General features: G+C 38.0%; 1 protein-coding gene across 4 annotated transcripts in view; it reads right to left on the bottom strand.

Annotated features, from left to right (window-relative positions):
* Positions 1-17,223, bottom strand: part of CTNND2 (catenin delta 2) — a 645,610-nt gene that overhangs the window by 20,302 nt on the left and 608,085 nt on the right. For 3 of the 4 annotated variants that reach the window (XM_061449215.1, XM_061449218.1, XM_061449217.1), the window contains 2 exons: positions 14,774-14,858; positions 8,364-8,489 (listed from right to left, as the gene is read on the bottom strand). In XM_061449215.1, the coding sequence (XP_061305199.1) occupies positions 8,364-8,489; positions 14,774-14,858 (211 nt within the window). The remainder of the gene's footprint in view (positions 1-8,363; positions 8,490-14,773; positions 14,859-17,223) is intronic. The other variant, XM_061449216.1, reaches the window with a different exon arrangement.

Raw genomic sequence — 17,223 nt, forward strand, 5'->3', positions numbered from 1 at the left:
GATTCACATACGTATCTCATGGATGCACTTTAAATGTTCACCAACAACCACAGTTATCATTAGGCTTTACAAGCTGGGATTGTATAATTTTTTCTTTTTAATACAAGAGGAAGAATAAATTCTCAGTGCTTCTCAACAGAGATTCCGAGCCGGACTTCTTTCCCTCTGCCAGCCCCATGGCAGCAGCGAATAACTACCCCCACCAATACACCTGAATATTGAGTGTGCTAGCAGGATTGCTCCCTGAGTGCCAAAGTAGCTGACAAGGAAATGTCAGTTGCTAAAGGAGATGGAGAGATGGCGGTTCTCTAAAAAAGCCCCTGCCTTTCTACTTGAAGCGTTCTGACTTTGCAAGAGTGATTTCAACTGAACGCTTACAACTTCAACAACTCTGGAAACACTCTTGAAAAATAAATAGTTTTAGATAAACGATCTCATTTAAAAAATATAGGTATTCTTTAATTTTTTCTTTGAATTTACAGTGCCAAATCCTATTACCAGTAAGTGATTCCTGGAACTATTGTCCTTTCTGGATTCGCTTGCATTGTTTCCAGGAAAACTCAAAACCAGCAGAGAACAGCTGGGCATTGATCTGCTTTATGATGCATTTTGAATAGATTACTTCACTGATGGCTTTTTACTCCTACCATCTAAACTGCAAACAGTTATTAAGCAGTATATTGATATTTTTACTCATAAGATTTTACCTTTTGCTTTCAAAGTGGTAACTCAAGATACATTTCTGAAGAGAGGAGCAGGGACTGAGACTGGAAGATCCTGGCATTCTCCCAGTTTACATGTTAGCAGTTGCTGTTTGGGTTAAATCCTTTGAACGAATTCTGTATTAAGTCTGCAACTGGAAATCTGCAGTAATTTTAGTGGCTTTAAAAGACAAAGAGAGTTGCTGACTCCAACTATCCCATTTCTCCTCCTCTCCTGAAGAGTTATGAGCCAGTCCCTCAAAAACAAAGTGAAGAATACGGATCACTGAAGGTCATCTTAATTTGAGGATTTTTGTGTTTATAGTCTCTTTTCCAGTTTATGAAAGCTGGAAAATGACTTAAACCAGAGAAATTATTCAAGTTTAGGGGATATAATAATTTGGATAAAAGTGCAGAAGTTGCTCACAGTATGTCCAGTCAGCCAAACTGGTTAAAGAAAAATACTGTTTGCTTTCATGCCTTCTGATGGTGATACTGCCAGTTAGTTACTGGTTACAGGTTATGTTCGGAGTATGACACCCGCTGCTGTGTGAGTCTGGGAGGAAGGCCACTCCTCCCTTGCACAGACATAACTCAGGGGAGATGAGGGAGACCCTGCTGAGAGCACCACAGGAGCTGTGCCATCACCTGAGCCAAGGCAAAGAGCAGAGGTGGCTGGGCTGGACAGAGGAGGACCAAGTCAGCTGGGTGGGAGAGCTGCCACTGGAGCAGCTGCCTCTCCCAGGCGCCCTCAGCCCCCTGCCTCCGTGCCTGATGCTGGGGGGGGTGCCTCACTACTCCCCAGTGGTGTGGCTGTGTGATACACGCATGCCCTACTTCAGTCTCCTTTGGTATGATGTGCAGTGGGCTTCACCTCAGCATTTCTCTCCTTTTTACTCTGAATTTCAAGGTACAAATACCTTTTACTTATAAGCAACTTTCTGCATCCCAGACACAGCAGAAGTTCAATTGCTTAAGAAGCTAAGAGAGAAAAAAGTATTTAGGCAGCATTAGGCTTAAAGAAGGGCTCCTAAACAAACATATTAAGCACAGGAAAACTGTCTGGCACTGGATGAAGATTATTAAGTTTTCTGTAGGCTCTTTAAGGTGACATTTTCAGAATCAGTGGTTAAACTCATTCTTTTTGAAACGAGACACGTTCCTCCCAGCCTCCATCTCAGCTTCTCTGAAAGCAAAGCTATTATTCTCCTGTTGTCAGCATTCCACCCCAAAATCATCTAGAATATTTTCTCTCCCTTTTTTTCTCCTGTCACCACAGAGCCTGAGGTGTATTCTTCTGAGAGCACCACCCAATCTTTTCCTTTCAAAACAACCAGAGAGACTCGATCGGTTTTCTTTTTTTCAAGTGCCCTTTTTTTGGTGTGCACTGTTATCATTTTCTAATCACGTACCGTCTACCGTAATTTTATATCCCATCCCTTGATTTTAGCTACGAAGAGACACATGATAAGGGAGAGATATGTTAATTACTTGCCAAATCTGTCCAAGTGAGGATCAGCTAGGTAACTATCCCTGGTTGTTTTACATAGCGCAATAGTGGGATGTATCAGGGAATCACTGAGGCATTACTTTACCTATCCGTAATTAATTATTGATTTCCTGTTGTGCAAGTTGCAAAGATGACAAGACCTAATCTGATGAATAAAGTAGCTATAACAAAAGGGAATTGTATGTGAGGCAAAGCATGAAGGACAAGACTTGAGATATGGCAGAGTTCATTATTCATTTTGCTGAGGTTATATGCAGCTAAATAATAAACCTTTCAAAACACTGCAATAAAATGAACTAAATTCATTTTTCAAAGCATCTCTTTGCCTCTTAAACAGAAATAAGATTCTTTTAATGTAGTTTAGAGGAAATGAAGGTAGTATTTGGCCCTTTAGCTAGAATTTCAGTTTTTCTGTTTTCCCCTGCATAAAGGATGTAAGCTATAATTTAAATTGTTACAATCACAAATTAACTATTTTTGCTTGTATCTTGTATGCACAAAAAAACCCTGCATCCAAGAAACACGTTTACAATCATTTTTGATTTCCATTGTCATTTTCATCCCAGTAATGCAATTTCATCTATCTTAACGATTTTATGCCCTAGAAATGCAAACTCTGCCTCTTGCCCACAAAATCTCAAGGGCAGGACAAATACTTTATGCTCAGGGTCAGCATTAACCAAATGCAACTCTTCTATTGTACTTGTGGGCATGAAACATAAAAAAAAGATCACTATCAGAATAAAATATGCACTATTGTCCCTTCTGGTGAAAAACATGGTAGGATTGCTGATACTGACTGTGATCAAGAGCCCTCAGGGCTTTCTGATTCCTGAGGCGTGGCACTGTGGCTGAAAAACATACGTATTTTACTCAAGTATGTAGCTGCCTGACAAAAAGAGAATCTGCGCCCCTTATGGAAAAATCACTAGATAAACTCATGCCGTTCTTGGCTTTAGCTCAAAAGCTCTTGCATGAATACTCTTAAACTAAAGAATTTAGATATCTGATTGCTTACTGCTAAGCTGTATTAATTTTAAGGAACTGCTGCTTTGAACATGTAGTTTCATTATTAACACTTAGACATTAATAATGAGAAGAGCTTTAGTATCGTTAACTAAAACAGGAACAGACTACTGGACCAAAGCCTACAACTCTCTAGGGGAACCACAACTTTCTGCAAAAGCACTGCATTACATTAAAAGTAATACAAACAATTTAGAAACTGCCTGTGAAACTCTTCATTTCTACCTCCTCAGGAAGAAGAAGCTATAGATCTTTTATCCAGACATACTGTATCAGCTAGCAAATGAAGTAAGAAAACCTCAGAACAAAGTGCATATACAACAAAAGAGACTCCTTTCAAAATACAGGGCTGCTTTCTTCCAAGACTGAAACAGCAGACGTATTTAGGCCATTTTTGAATTCTGTTAGCAGTTTTAGCACATGAAGATGGAAGAAACAAGAAGGACAACCACAACTTCCCAGCAATTTTTTCCCCACCCTTTATTATATCATGTAGAATATTAAAAGATGTTCTTCATGACCTAAAGTAGGATATTGATGCACCAGCTTAATATTCACTGAACTTTGACTGAATTTACATGTACTGGCCGAACTAAACAAACACTTTTAACCTCCTTACAGAACCCAGAAGAAGGAGGATGATGATAGCATAAGTACAGCAACAGATGCCCAGTGTTACATGTCAGACCATCATAGCTAGACTATTTACCTCTGAAAAGAAAATATTCTTTGATTGCCATAGTAATAAATTCAATCTGATTTCCATCCCCTCTGTAGTGCTACTACTAGTAAAAGTTCTATTGATCTTATTCTTTTACAAAACTGTAAGCATCCATCCAACATACCCTTTAAGGTTTGTGGGAAGAAACTGAGTTTCTCACCTATACTCTTTCCTCACACATGCTTTTATCTGTGTCTAAACCTAGATATGCAAACATTAAGCATACAAGTTAATTAAAAATCATATTTTGTTCTGAATGTAAGAAGTCATGTTCCTTGAACAGATTTTGGAGAAAAAGATTGACAGAAATCAAAAATGGGTTCTCTTAACATGTACCTTTAAAAGACTTTAAAGTCTTTAGAAAAACTTTTGGATTCTTTTCAGTATTGTACATCTGAATCCAGCTAAATTCTGATTGCCATTAATTAATGTTATTGATAGTTTAAAAATATTTAATATATTATATAAGTGGACTAAAAATGTCCTAAAAGACATGCAGTTAATTTTCTTATTATCTCCTTTGTATTCAAGTATTAAATTCCAGTCTTCTTCTGAGGAACCGTATTTTTGAGAAGAAAAAATTTTGCAGATGTGACTTTCCACTTATGCATAACCCTCCAGATTCTGTTTGTCTACTTGTACCTCTACCCTAAGGATATTTCAGAAACTTCAGTTACACAATTCCCTTCAGAAGGTTCCAAGTCAAAGACACTGACTCCTGGGCTGCATTTTAAGTTTTCTTTTCTTCAGAGAAGTTCAAAGGGTAGCGTACTCTGGAGACAGACTTTACACAACTAGGAGATTAAACATCTCTCTTCTAAATCTGTACTTAGTAACCTTAAAAATAGACTTGTGTTTTGAAGTGAACGATACCTAGTCATTCCCACATAAGTCATCTAGAGATTACCATGAGACACTATCAATACTGCAGATGCCTTAGCATCGCATATATGTATGGATCATTCTAGAGAAATAGATGGACAAACTTGCATTCTTTTCTTACTTGTTTAGCACCTCTTGAGTCTAGCTCTAACAGGTTTTGGATTAGAATGGTGTCAGCTTCCATGCAGTTGTTACTGATAATTTAGAAGAGTAACTGCTAAGTTTGGTTGCTGAATTACCACTTGCTACAGTGCTCAGTATTAAAGGAAAGTACTATCATGCCTTTAAGGCCCTCATGGGAAAAGCAACAGTCAAGCACAGCTGCAGATAATCTTCTAAGCTCATAGCTCAAGCCATTAAGGTTTATTCCTTTATGTATTCCCAAGCTGTCTTTGTTCAGACATCATGCTGAAAGGCAGCATCTTCTATGTTCATGCTGTGTAGTTTTACATGCACCCCCCACTTGTGTATACATGTAAGCAGATATATATATTTACCAGCAAAAGTGCAGGTCTGTCATTCCACAACCATACAGGTATTTGCAAGGAGTGGAAAAAAAAAAACAAACCCAAACCCCCCCAAAAAACCCACACCAAAAAGCAAGCCATTACTTTGGCTTCAATTGTGCTTAGTCATCGTATCTGATTTTTCTGGATACCATTCAGTAAGAAAGCCCACACCAAAACAGTGTAAGTATGGACAAGGTTTGGCTTCAGCTACACTAGATTGTTTTCATGAAAATACTATTAGCAGTATTGAGTCTTCAGTTCATCACAGACTGTATTTTAGATTACTGCTAATATTTTAAATACCATAGTAAACACAGAAAAAATATTAGAAAGAAACATATAAATATGGAAATAACTGAAACACAACTAAGGGAATGCTAGGTGATATTGCATAGCAAATAAACCTTTGAGACTATCACAATTTTAACTATGTAAAATGCAAAATGTTCAAAATAAATGAAGTCTATTACACAGTAAATGATGGCATTCAGAAGCCTAGAACATTTGAAAACATCTCCCTCTAATAATTGTTGCAGAAACACAAATTTAGGTATTCCAATATGTGTTGTAACTGTCATACAGGGAAGAACATCAACATTTTGGATCCCAAAAGATTTTCTGTCCTCTTTAGGCCAAGTAAAATGTAAAAAACATTGCAACAACAAAACGGCAATCCCTCCTCTTTATAGTACTGTCTGATACTGTTATACTCAAAGGGGGTTAGAAGGAGCTAGGAAAGATATTACTTCATATGATGGATAAGCTAGGAAAATCAGAACATGACCTACTCGACAGCACAACTGAAATTATAATTATCTGCATTAAAATAAAATCAAAACAACATTTTGACTTAGATTTTTTCATATTTTAGATACATTTTTGTCCTTTATTTTTCTTAATTCTTCCTCTTAAAAACTAGCCAAATGATTTATAGTGATAATACCGCTAGGTGAAGACACTGAACGGATTTGTGTTTTGCCAAATACTGAGAATTTCTCTCCCCGCCCTCACTCTTTTCTTTTAAAAAGTCAAGCACACTTTATACACCAGTTTTTCCATGTGTGAATACTCCTGAATGCTTCACCATATGCCAGTTTCTACCTGTACAGCTCAGCTCAATTTCTTTGCACTATCTCCCTCTTAAGGCTTCATGATTCAGTCATGATATGTAGATAGGCAAACAGGATATTATTTAAGCAGACAAGGGGCAAAGAAAGAGCCACAAATGTTCAAATGTGCTTGGGAAAGTTTTGTATGATTCTTAAAAAAACAATCCTGGGAAGGCATACACAGACAAAAGAGGAAATAAGTTAAATGGTAAGTTTATACAGTGATGCTGCCTAGTGCTAATTATAGTGAAAAAAACAGCACTGAGGTAAAAAGAAAATCTAAATTCCAGATCAACAGATCAAGATCAACAGATTTTTCTTTGGTCTGCAGCTACTAGCTATTACTTCTTGCAGAACAGAAAATATGCCTTTGCTTTAATGAAGAAATACTTCATATTTGCATGTGCAGAGGGAAAGGTAAACGTATGTTATATGAACACTGGAAACTAATATACAGCTTAAAATATAGCATTAATACTAACTCAACATACACACAGAAAAAGCAGGCATTCCAACTTTTTTCCCAGTACCGAAGCCAATGACAATTTCATGATTAAGTATTTAATAAGACTGCTGTCTGATAAAAAGCCACATTTAAAATGCTCACTTAAATGCAAATAACATGTTTAGAGGCAAGAAAAACTGAAACAGAAATGAAAAATGGAAGTATATATTTGAAGATGGCAATTTTTTTCGCTTTTTGGGTACTGAATCTGCATCTTCTAAAATTACTCAGATGATGCTTTAGAAAGGCGTGAATATTGTAATTCCACAGCTAATTTCCACATTTCCTTTATTTAAAATCAATTTAGGAATTTGCTTAATTCCTGATTAACTAAACTAAGCAATGTCATATATGAGATGGGGAAATGCTGCACATTTTAAGTATCATATTCCTGTTAGCTAAAGATTAAAGGGATTTATGCTAACCTTGACAGATATTTACGTCTAAAGTATTTAAACGAGATCTCCTGTGATGTCTTCCCTCTTCCAGGCAAAATTAGTAGAAAAAACCCTCCAAAAAAAGCATAGCTACTATGTCCTTTGTGATCAGCAAAAATGTGTAAAGTCCTATTTTTTCTAACTATTTTAACAGAAAAAATACACATACATACATATAAATATACTAAAAGGTTTGTCCAAGAATTTACTTGAATGTGGTGCATATGTAGAAGGTATTTTGTTTTTTTTGCAATAATGACACAGAGTCATATTTCATTATGAAAAAAATATAGGGGGAGCAAACCAAATGACTGTAGTTGGTTAAGGAAATGAAATTTTAGTACTGAAAATTAAACAGTGCCCAGTTGCGCTAATTCTCATCAACTGTATTTATGCCTGAGGAAATCTCCACTGTTCTTATTAATAGTTGTTTTGAAAATTAGCATTTTACGAATTTAATTCACTCATGGACACACTGGTTTTTCTGTAGATATCCTAATTTACCTGGGATCCTTTTACTGAAATATGCAGCTATTGCTTCTTTCTTACAGATGTCATTGGGACAGAAAAGGTAAGTTAAGTGTTTGATAAATTTAACCTGCTATTGCAACACAGGGCTTATCAATAACTGCCTCTCTGTTTGAAAGGTTCAGGCAATCAAAAAAAGAGACTACAGAAATGCTAGAAAGCTTGTCAGGGAACTGAATGTAATGCACTTGTCCCCCTCTCTGGTATATGCTGTCCTCAGAGAGAACAAAACTCTGCACACCTTCCTCACACAGCTGAAATGAATGGGGCTGCTCTCCTAAGTGAAGCAATAATCTACAGTATAATTTAAAAATACATTCTTTAATAAGGCTTTGTCCCTTTTGATTCAAATGTCTTCTGTAGAACTTTTTTGGGTACAAATCTCAGTATGGATGAAACAACAATTCAACACTGGTCATCTGACATCCAGAATACCTGGGTTGGGGAATAGATTCTGGTTTCTTGGCTCTGGGAGAGAGTATGCTGAGCGTGCCATGACCCAGAGTGGTGGGTTGGTGAAAATCCTCTGTCATCAGCCACACTGAAGCTTGGGGCCGCCCACTGCCATAAATCAATCAATCAGTCAATCATTTATTAATCAGGTACTTGCATTTTCATAGTTAAAATAAAAATGGGCTCTAGACAATGCCTTCTCTCTGATGATAATCTAGCTTGCTATTACAGTGGGGAGTTTACTTTAAATTAATCCATCCCTTTTATAAAAGGGTGACATGTTAATCTGAAAAAGTGTCTTGCCAGTCGTACGAAATAAATCAAGCCCTGCTGAAAGATCAGCACTGCAAAAGACATATTCTCACAAACAATTTGAGCACATGAATAGTTCCTTCAAGTCAAGCCGCTTTTTTTAGGAGTTATTACGTTATGGATTTGGAATTTAGATTCTTAATGTAGGGTTTAAGTTCTGCACAGACACTTTCACTAGCTAATTTCACCCTAAACTACCATCTTTTGGGGGGGACATCTGACTGACTGCAACCTTAACTGAAGAAAATCCAAATGATGCATTCCAAGTCTACAAGATAGCACTGTGTAATTAACATTTTTAAAAGGTATTTATATTTTGCTTAAGAAAGGCCTTTAGATTCTAAACCTCCTTGACTACAGTTTTGAAGTTTATTGCTGTCAATTTTCATGGAACATTTAGCCATAATGGACCTTTTCACAGAGTCACCGTTTTATTATTCTGAAAGTCACATGAAAAAAGAGTCCTTTTCTAGATCAGGACTGGCTTAACTGCTCCTAAGGCTTCAGGCAATTTTAAGCATTTTTTCCGGCCAATGACAGACAAGGCCATCTTCAGAGTGACTACTCTGACTTCATTAAACGCCTATTGCAATAGTATCCCTGTTGTAAATGGCACACTACATGCTGAAGGATGGCCAACCTGAACAGCCTCTCTAGTTTCAAATAATTGGTTGTATTCTTATTCATATGGCAGGTGAATAGGACGAGCATTTACATTATTCCATGCAGAACAGAAACCTACGATAACAAATGGGGAAGAAAAATATTTTCTATAAATTCATTGTGATCTCTACGTATATACTGGAAGATGGTGTAAGTGCAAACATAATGACAGAATGTGAACGTATTTTGATGGAGCCTAAGTGATTAGGCAAAACAAATCAATAAATAGAAAATGTTCTTCTTGACAGTTCCTCCAGCTCTTTACTATTATACACACTTAATGCTAATTGAAGCTTTTTAAATATTTTTTTTCATGTTAAGTTCATTTAGCACAACCCTTTTGCTCAAATTTCCTCATGCAATTTAACAAGCCATTTGTGTATAAGAGCAGTTGGTTATTGTCTGGAAAATTGATATAGGTAAGAGTTTACCAGCTAATGGAAATCTGTTCTCTTACAGTCACACCTGTATTTTCCAAGTTGTACCTGAATCTTCAGTCAGCTAATTTCCTAAAGACTGGAGTGGGATCCAGTGTTCTTGACATGGAAATAGGCATCTTGTAAAGAATCACCATAGTAGCTCCTTTCACCTTGTTTAGGTGGCTAAACATAAATGGGACAGGACCTCCCTCTCAAGGCTGTAAACAGCACTTAATTCTCCTGCTGGCTGTACAGGTTACCAAGATACTTGAAGAAGGGTATACTGTGAGTCTGAAGCACAGGGATAAACATAATAGCTCCTCTACCTAGTTCTTCTCAAGTGCTGAGCCACCCACAGGGCTATAGAGCATGTGACTATTAAGCACTTTTGAAAATCAAATTTTAAGTATTTCAGAATAGACTTCAGAAAACAGAGGTGGATAAATTTATGAAACTAGAAGTCTTATTTGTAGAGAACAAAGATGTTTGAAAATAACATGACATTAAAGTCACTCTTTGGGAGACAACATTTCATCTACTGATGAAAACCTGTGATGATCACCTCTTGTTTTTTTTTTTTTTCACTTGCTAAGCTTTAGCAGTACCTGGAAATGCATCACACTTAAATAATCTAAACGTTGTCTATATAAGACTGAACCTTATTTTCCTCTTCATGGGATTTTCGTGAGATTAGATTTCTGTTTCAGCTATTGCTCGGAAAACTGAGCAGTATTTCCTGTGAACTCTTCCCTGATGAAGGACCTGCGAGTTAAACTTCTGGGATGGATGGCAACTCCTTCATCTCAAGACCAAATTTGTTGCTTCCTCTTGGACTGTCAAGATGGTTTTTTTTTCCTGTAATTTTAGGACCAGAAACCTTTATGCATTTTACAACTTTTCCTTGTTGGATTGTGTTAGGATAGTGTCAAATTAACCATACCAGGGACTAAAATAATCTTTTTTTTCCCCAAAGCCCCAGCCTATAAAGAATGGTAAACACTGTCACCTCACTCATGGATCTGAATGCTGACTGTTTCACTTTCTGTGTCTTCTCCATTCCAGCCCCACCTAACAAGTCTAAGTGTCCCCCTAAAACCACAGCACAGGTATGAACTGGAAATCCTAGTACACTGGATAGAACCTGTCAGCAGAGGGTACAGGGTGTGTGTGACACAGCTCTGCAAGCACTGTACATAAGATATTGTGGGCTTACAGAGCTTTCCAAGTGAAAACTGAGACAACAAAGCCAATACCTCCTCCTCCTTGAGCATGCAGCCCAGGCTGTGGGAAGTTAGAAATCTATCCATTATTCTCCTAAGCCAGAAAAGCTACAGTCTCTACCTGTGCATGCTTTTCAGAGAATAAAAAACCTATCAGACAAGAGAGACCAACAGTTCAAAGAGTGCATCTCCTCTTGTAGTAGCTGTTAATAAATGGACACAATGTTTCTGCTTCAGCTAACTGAAAGCCATATATAAACCTTCAATCCTTGTTTTTTATAGGAACTTGGGAATTCCAGGACACACTGGATGCTGCAGATTAGTTAGCCTGTCTCCCCGCTAAATTCAACTGACTGCAAAAGCTTCAGCTCTCGCTTTTGGTACCTTACAGAAAAGACCTCTGAAATCAATAGGGCCTTCTCATTGCTTTCACTGGAAGCAGGATCAAGCCCATTGCAGAGAAGCTTCTGGGTACCTGAGCTTTGGACTGTCAAAGCTACATTGCTTGCAAAGTTTATTCTGTCCACCTGCTCTGCCTTTCTGTTTAAACACAGTATGTGGGCTAGCCTGAAACTCTTTTTGCAGAAACATCTCTCTAGCCTAACCTGACTTACTAGATTTAATTTTCTGCGCTTCCCATCTCACTGACTTGTGGAGTAATTTTGCATTTTTCAGGATAAAAGAGATGGACAGGACCTTAAAATTCTGCGTTGCCAAAATACTGCTTGGATTCTTAGTTGCACTATGACCTTCAGACAGGGTATATTGCCTGATTTGGTCAATGAAGTTAATTGAGTTGTTGTAGTTGCTGCTGCACTTTTTGGCTTTTAATGGCCCAGAGAAACAGACAGCGTCTGTCAGACACTGAGTGGCACAAAGAAATTTGTGAACACTACTATTCTTCTTAAGCAGCACAGTTGAAGCTGGCAGCCTGAAACCCCTGAAATTTGGACTATTTTTTATCCCACAGCTGATTCTGACATTGTCCTCAGAAGCAGCTTCATTTAGGTTTCATTACATAGGCATATTAATGTTACAGCTGAAAAGCTTGCTCATGCATGATGGGACTGGAGGCTTGCAGGATGCTTTTATTGCACATACCCTGCTTAGGGCAGCCCTGCTACCGGTTATCAGATAGAGGGCTAGTTTTTGACTCCTACACTTAACTTCCAAGACAGAAATTTATCAGTATTGCTGCAAGAGGGAATTGGTACCTGTGCACTTCACGGCTTCTGGTACTCTACAGGTTTGGCATGTCATTAGGTGACCACACCAATCCCCAACTCTGGATGAACTTTCTGTCAGTGCAGTTCATATTCTGCCAGTTATGGGATGATTCCTCTTCTGTTGAGCAAAATTAGGCAGTGAAAGAGGTTTTCATGTTTTTGCTGATGCAGTCATAGTTGGACTAAATATACTGACTACTACTGCATCTGCAGTAAACATATTGCCTTCTTTCCCCATTAATACAAATGATAATACTTCTTTTTACCTCTTCTTACTTACTGTACTGTAAACATATAGCTCTAAAATACACAACTCAAACTACCTGGTTACACTGTTTCTCAAACAGTCAGGTAAGTGCTGCTGCTTTTTCTTAAGTGTGATGCGATGCTTGCAATTTCCTTGTATTACAGTACAGAACTGTGCCTCTCTGTAGGCCACCAACTGTTTGGAAGTAATTGTATAGATACTTTAGTACACAGGAAGAAATTGCTGATGGTTATGCATTGGGATTTACCTGCACTTCAAAAAAGGTGGTGCAGGTGCAAACTGACGACCATATTAAGCTGTCAAATGTATGTTCACCTGTTTTTACTAGCGTATGCATTTTAATGGGACAAATAAAGACTGCATTGACCCAGTATCTTTGTATTACATAGATTAATGCAAACTTTTATAATTTTCCTTTCATAAAAACATTGTTTCCGCAACAGTGGTGAAACTCAGACAGCCAGCCTACTGCAGGCAAGTTTAATAAACATTATAACTTTATAAAGATTACTGTATGTCTTCTAAAAAACAGGAGCGTGCAGCATATGTAATGAGGATAAAAATATTTAGCAGAGACTGACCTTCATTTTAAGAATTTGTGAAGCCTGTAGGAATTAGCCAGTATAGAGATCAATAAAATACTTCATGAGAATACAGACAGCATCTGCTATGAGATTCCTGGAAACTACCTCAAAGGCTGGCTGACCCTACTTTCCATACCACAAGTGTGTATTTGTGGTTGCAGGATATGTTCTTTTAAGCATGCAATGTACTGAGTACCAAAGCATGCTTAGTATGTAAGTACATTACCAGGCATTCACGTTGGCAGCCAACTGAATGTCCTTTATGTAGCAGTATGTATACTCAGACGCCATACAGCATATAGATTACCTTATGTACGGAGCAACCCCAGAAACTGCTTTTCCATCACAGCATGTATATATACAGACAGAAGGCTGGAAATGAGCCAGACATTGTAAGAATCTCTGAAAGATTACAGTGCAATGAAGTTCAGCCTCTACAGTGCAGCCACCCACATGCACAGAAGTTGGGCTATGCGCACTTCCAGCGTGTTACTGCCTTCCATCAAGAAAAGACTACTCTAGCTCATGTTTGTTCCCACTTCTTAATGGGACAGTTGAGTAAAAGGCTGTTACTCGGAACATCATCGCATATGGTATCCCTAGGGCTGCCAAGGATGACTAAAATACTGGAAGTGAACAATGGGAGAGACTCAATAACCATCTTCCTTACTCCTGAGACTTGACAAAAGCAGGGCTGAGGCATGCAAAAGAACAGCATTTTAAACAGAAGGTCAGCTTCTATCATTTTGAGATTTGGTGCATAAGTTTCATGTAATTAAGTTCGTTTCTTGTGCAAAACACGTACAACCCAGATTATGCCACTGTAAACCTTCCCTACTTCACTATTCTTATGCCTTACCCTTAACTAGGACCTGAACTTCTGTGCCATAGGAAGTCTTAGCTCTCTTTGCTAAGATTACAAGTACAAATATCAGTGAATTAAGCTGCAAAATTCCATTGCAGCAAGAAGACCTTTGAGAACTAAATCTGAAGGCTGATATTCACATGGAATGTAATTCAGTCTGAAAATCTTCAGCAAGAATTAATTTAAATGTTATCATTTACTAAGTAGACACTGATGTTTCAAAAGCTATATAGGATGTTATTTCACAGGATTGTATTACCATATTGCAATTAATTTTTAAGAGGTTAGCAGGACCGTGGGAACAGTACGGTACTGAAGACTCCATAGACTGTCTGAAAACCAAGTATATGATGCTACTGTCTGCCAGCTGATTGGAAGTGAAGCTATCAAGTTTCAGCCCAGCTCTACATGTAACTGGTCCCTAAGCACCACACATTCAGATACTCTTGTTTACAATCTCATGAGGAAATTTTGAAGCTGAAGGGCTGGAAGTCCGGTAACTTCCTCAGGACAGGGTGGCAAGGTGTAAGAAGGAAAGCTTCAGCAGGAGAGCTCACACAGGTTTGTTCTATGACTTCACTCTCCAGGGCTGTCAGATTCAGCAATTTTTGTATGAATTATTTTGAAAAACAAATTCATATCCCCTTTTCATCACCACATGTATTTTCAAAAGGTATTTCTATGTTAAGAGTAGAAATGAGGCTCCAAGTATACTGGAACATAGCTCCAAATATCTGAAACTTTAGGTGAATTTTCAGTCACATAAATAATTTGATCTTAAGTTTTTGGGCAACCATATGAAAGATGATAAAACTAGAAATAACCGAAGCCTTACCTTCTTGTAGAGACTTCTCAGGTCTCTGTACTGCCACATACTATTGAGGACCTGAGATGCTGCTTTCACCACTTTCGGCGAATGCCTGTTACGCACATATGTCAAAAAGGAAGAGAGAGAAAGAAAAAGTGAGAAAGAGACTGTTAAGTACAAGACTCCATTCATCCCAATTTTCAAATGCATTGCTATGGATTTAAACCCTCATTTAAAATGTGTTTCAAATGTGCCACAATTGGCTGGTGTCTTGGAGGCCAATGTGTTTTTAAGCAAGGGCAATACATGTTATTTCTACAGTGCTAATTATTCAGTGAGGAGCAAAATGTGTGTTCCTCAGCACACTGAGAACAAGAATTCATCCTTAAAGCATAGTAGGAGGAATGGGAGAGGTAGCAACTGGCAAAATTGTTAAGTACCCAACTGGTATTATGTACATCTAAGATGTCCTGGCTACAACTTTTGGCACAAAGGACAAGAAATTAGAGCCAGAGTTTCTTTTTCTATAAGGTGCCAAAGTTTAACTCTTGACATCATGCTTAATGCATTAAATGCCTCTTAGCAGTGGCCAAAAGAAACACTCTGGGTGGGTGATGAGCACTGTTCTTGAAGTGCAGAGGTAAGATGCAGAAATACAGCTGTTTATAAAAAGTCAACACAAGTTTCATTTGGAATCACACAACAGTGTTTTCCTAGGAATTTATTTGGTGACTTTTTTTCCTCCCCTTTTTATCAATTTCTCAGCCAGAGTACAGCAGTAGGTGGGTAACTAGGGAATAAACAGGAATTTGATAAACCCTTTCAAAAAAATTATTTTTATTACACTCCCAGCTGTGCTGGCTCATGGGGTGCTGGTAGCATGGAGCAACTAGGAAAATAACTGTGCCAGTCATACTGTGAGTACTGAGGAGAAACAGGAACTGTAAGAAGCCAATATGGGCTTGGCCAGTATGACCTTATGAACACCAGTTCCCTCATGCTGTTATACAGGGGAAGTGCTCAAGCCCTGGGAATGTTCCAAAAGCTAGTGGGGCCAGCCCCACACTCCTGGCACTGATATATACAAGGATGCATCCAGTCTAGTACCGTGCACTTGTAGAATCAGCTGCTTCATACTGGACAAGATAAATTCATACTGAAGTGTTTTACTATAATGCCAGAATTTCCTATCAGTCCAACAAACAGCAATTCTGATTTTTGAACAATGGATTACCTGTGAGAAACCAAACCAAAGCAATAGTGCATGATACTAACATTTGTGAGAGCTGGGAAATGGAACATTTGATCAAGATAGGCATTTGTAGCACTGTGAGTTGACAGGTTTTCTTGTTCTAGAGCTGTGTTAACATGTAACAGTAATAACACAGGACTGCAACTCAGAAGTACTTGAGAGGAAGGATACCTATCATCATTTAGGAAGGCATTTTGGAATTAGTCAACACTATCTGGGCTAAATACTTTCATTCAGCACTGATACAGCTTTCACAGTTATGAGGGATACTTAGACAGGGAATTATACCTCTGGATCCCCTAAAACTTTGAAAAGTCAAGACTTAATGAGTATTAATAATCTCTACCAGACAATGAACAGGAATGCAAATGCATTATTATGAGAAAAGACACATTCAACTTCAGTAAAATGGATATTAACCTGTTTGCAATATTGCTACATCTGATCTACAAAATGTAAAACAAAATTTTAAATACATTTAATAATAATAAAAAATGCAAGTAGAAACAAATTGGCACAACTGGTATCACATACTTTGTTACACTACTACTTTTTACCCCTTACAATTAGAATGTAATAATGTTTCAGTAATGAACTTGGTATGAAAAGGGTGACAACAGAGGAAAAGAAATGTGACTGCATTATCTTGGCAACGTTCAATCACATAGGCGAACAGAAGTTCTCATACCAAATGTAGGGTGCATAAATCTTTCCTTCAGGGTGTTGCCTGGCTTTGTGAGGCTCTTTTAGAACTCTACTGCTGCAACAGGCTGTGGGATGACAGCTTCAAGTAGGTGGACTGATGGGTTTTGTACACTACTGTGAAGGCTTTTTGTTTCAAACTGCCATAGTCCTACTGCACTATACTTCTGCAGGCTGACAAATAGGAGAACCAGGCTGTTTTAGGCAAAAGAAGGATAAAGGGTGAACTCTTATATGTAGGCTGCATACACAGGAAAACAGACAAGATGAAACCATACCTTCTCTGACAATATCATTGTCACATGTAAGATTTGTGCATGTTTTGGCGCCTCACAAAGTAGCCTGTAGGTATCCTAATGCTCTCTCAGAAGAAAGGTGTTAGGAAAATCACTGAATCCATTTTTGCACTATGCCCCACCTTATGAGCAGGCTGGTGGCCCAGAAAAGGGTGCTGTGAAAACGGACAGTGATTTTGTATTCTTCACTCCCAGAGCAAGAGAAGCGGTAACAGAACTGTGGTAAG

Source organism: Pezoporus flaviventris, unplaced genomic scaffold, assembly GCF_033815535.1.
Source record: "Pezoporus flaviventris isolate CSIRO_AGI_PZ_B2104156 unplaced genomic scaffold, CSIRO_AGI_Pfla_v1 ptg000007l, whole genome shotgun sequence".
Taxonomy (NCBI): domain Eukaryota; kingdom Metazoa; phylum Chordata; class Aves; order Psittaciformes; family Psittacidae; genus Pezoporus; species Pezoporus flaviventris.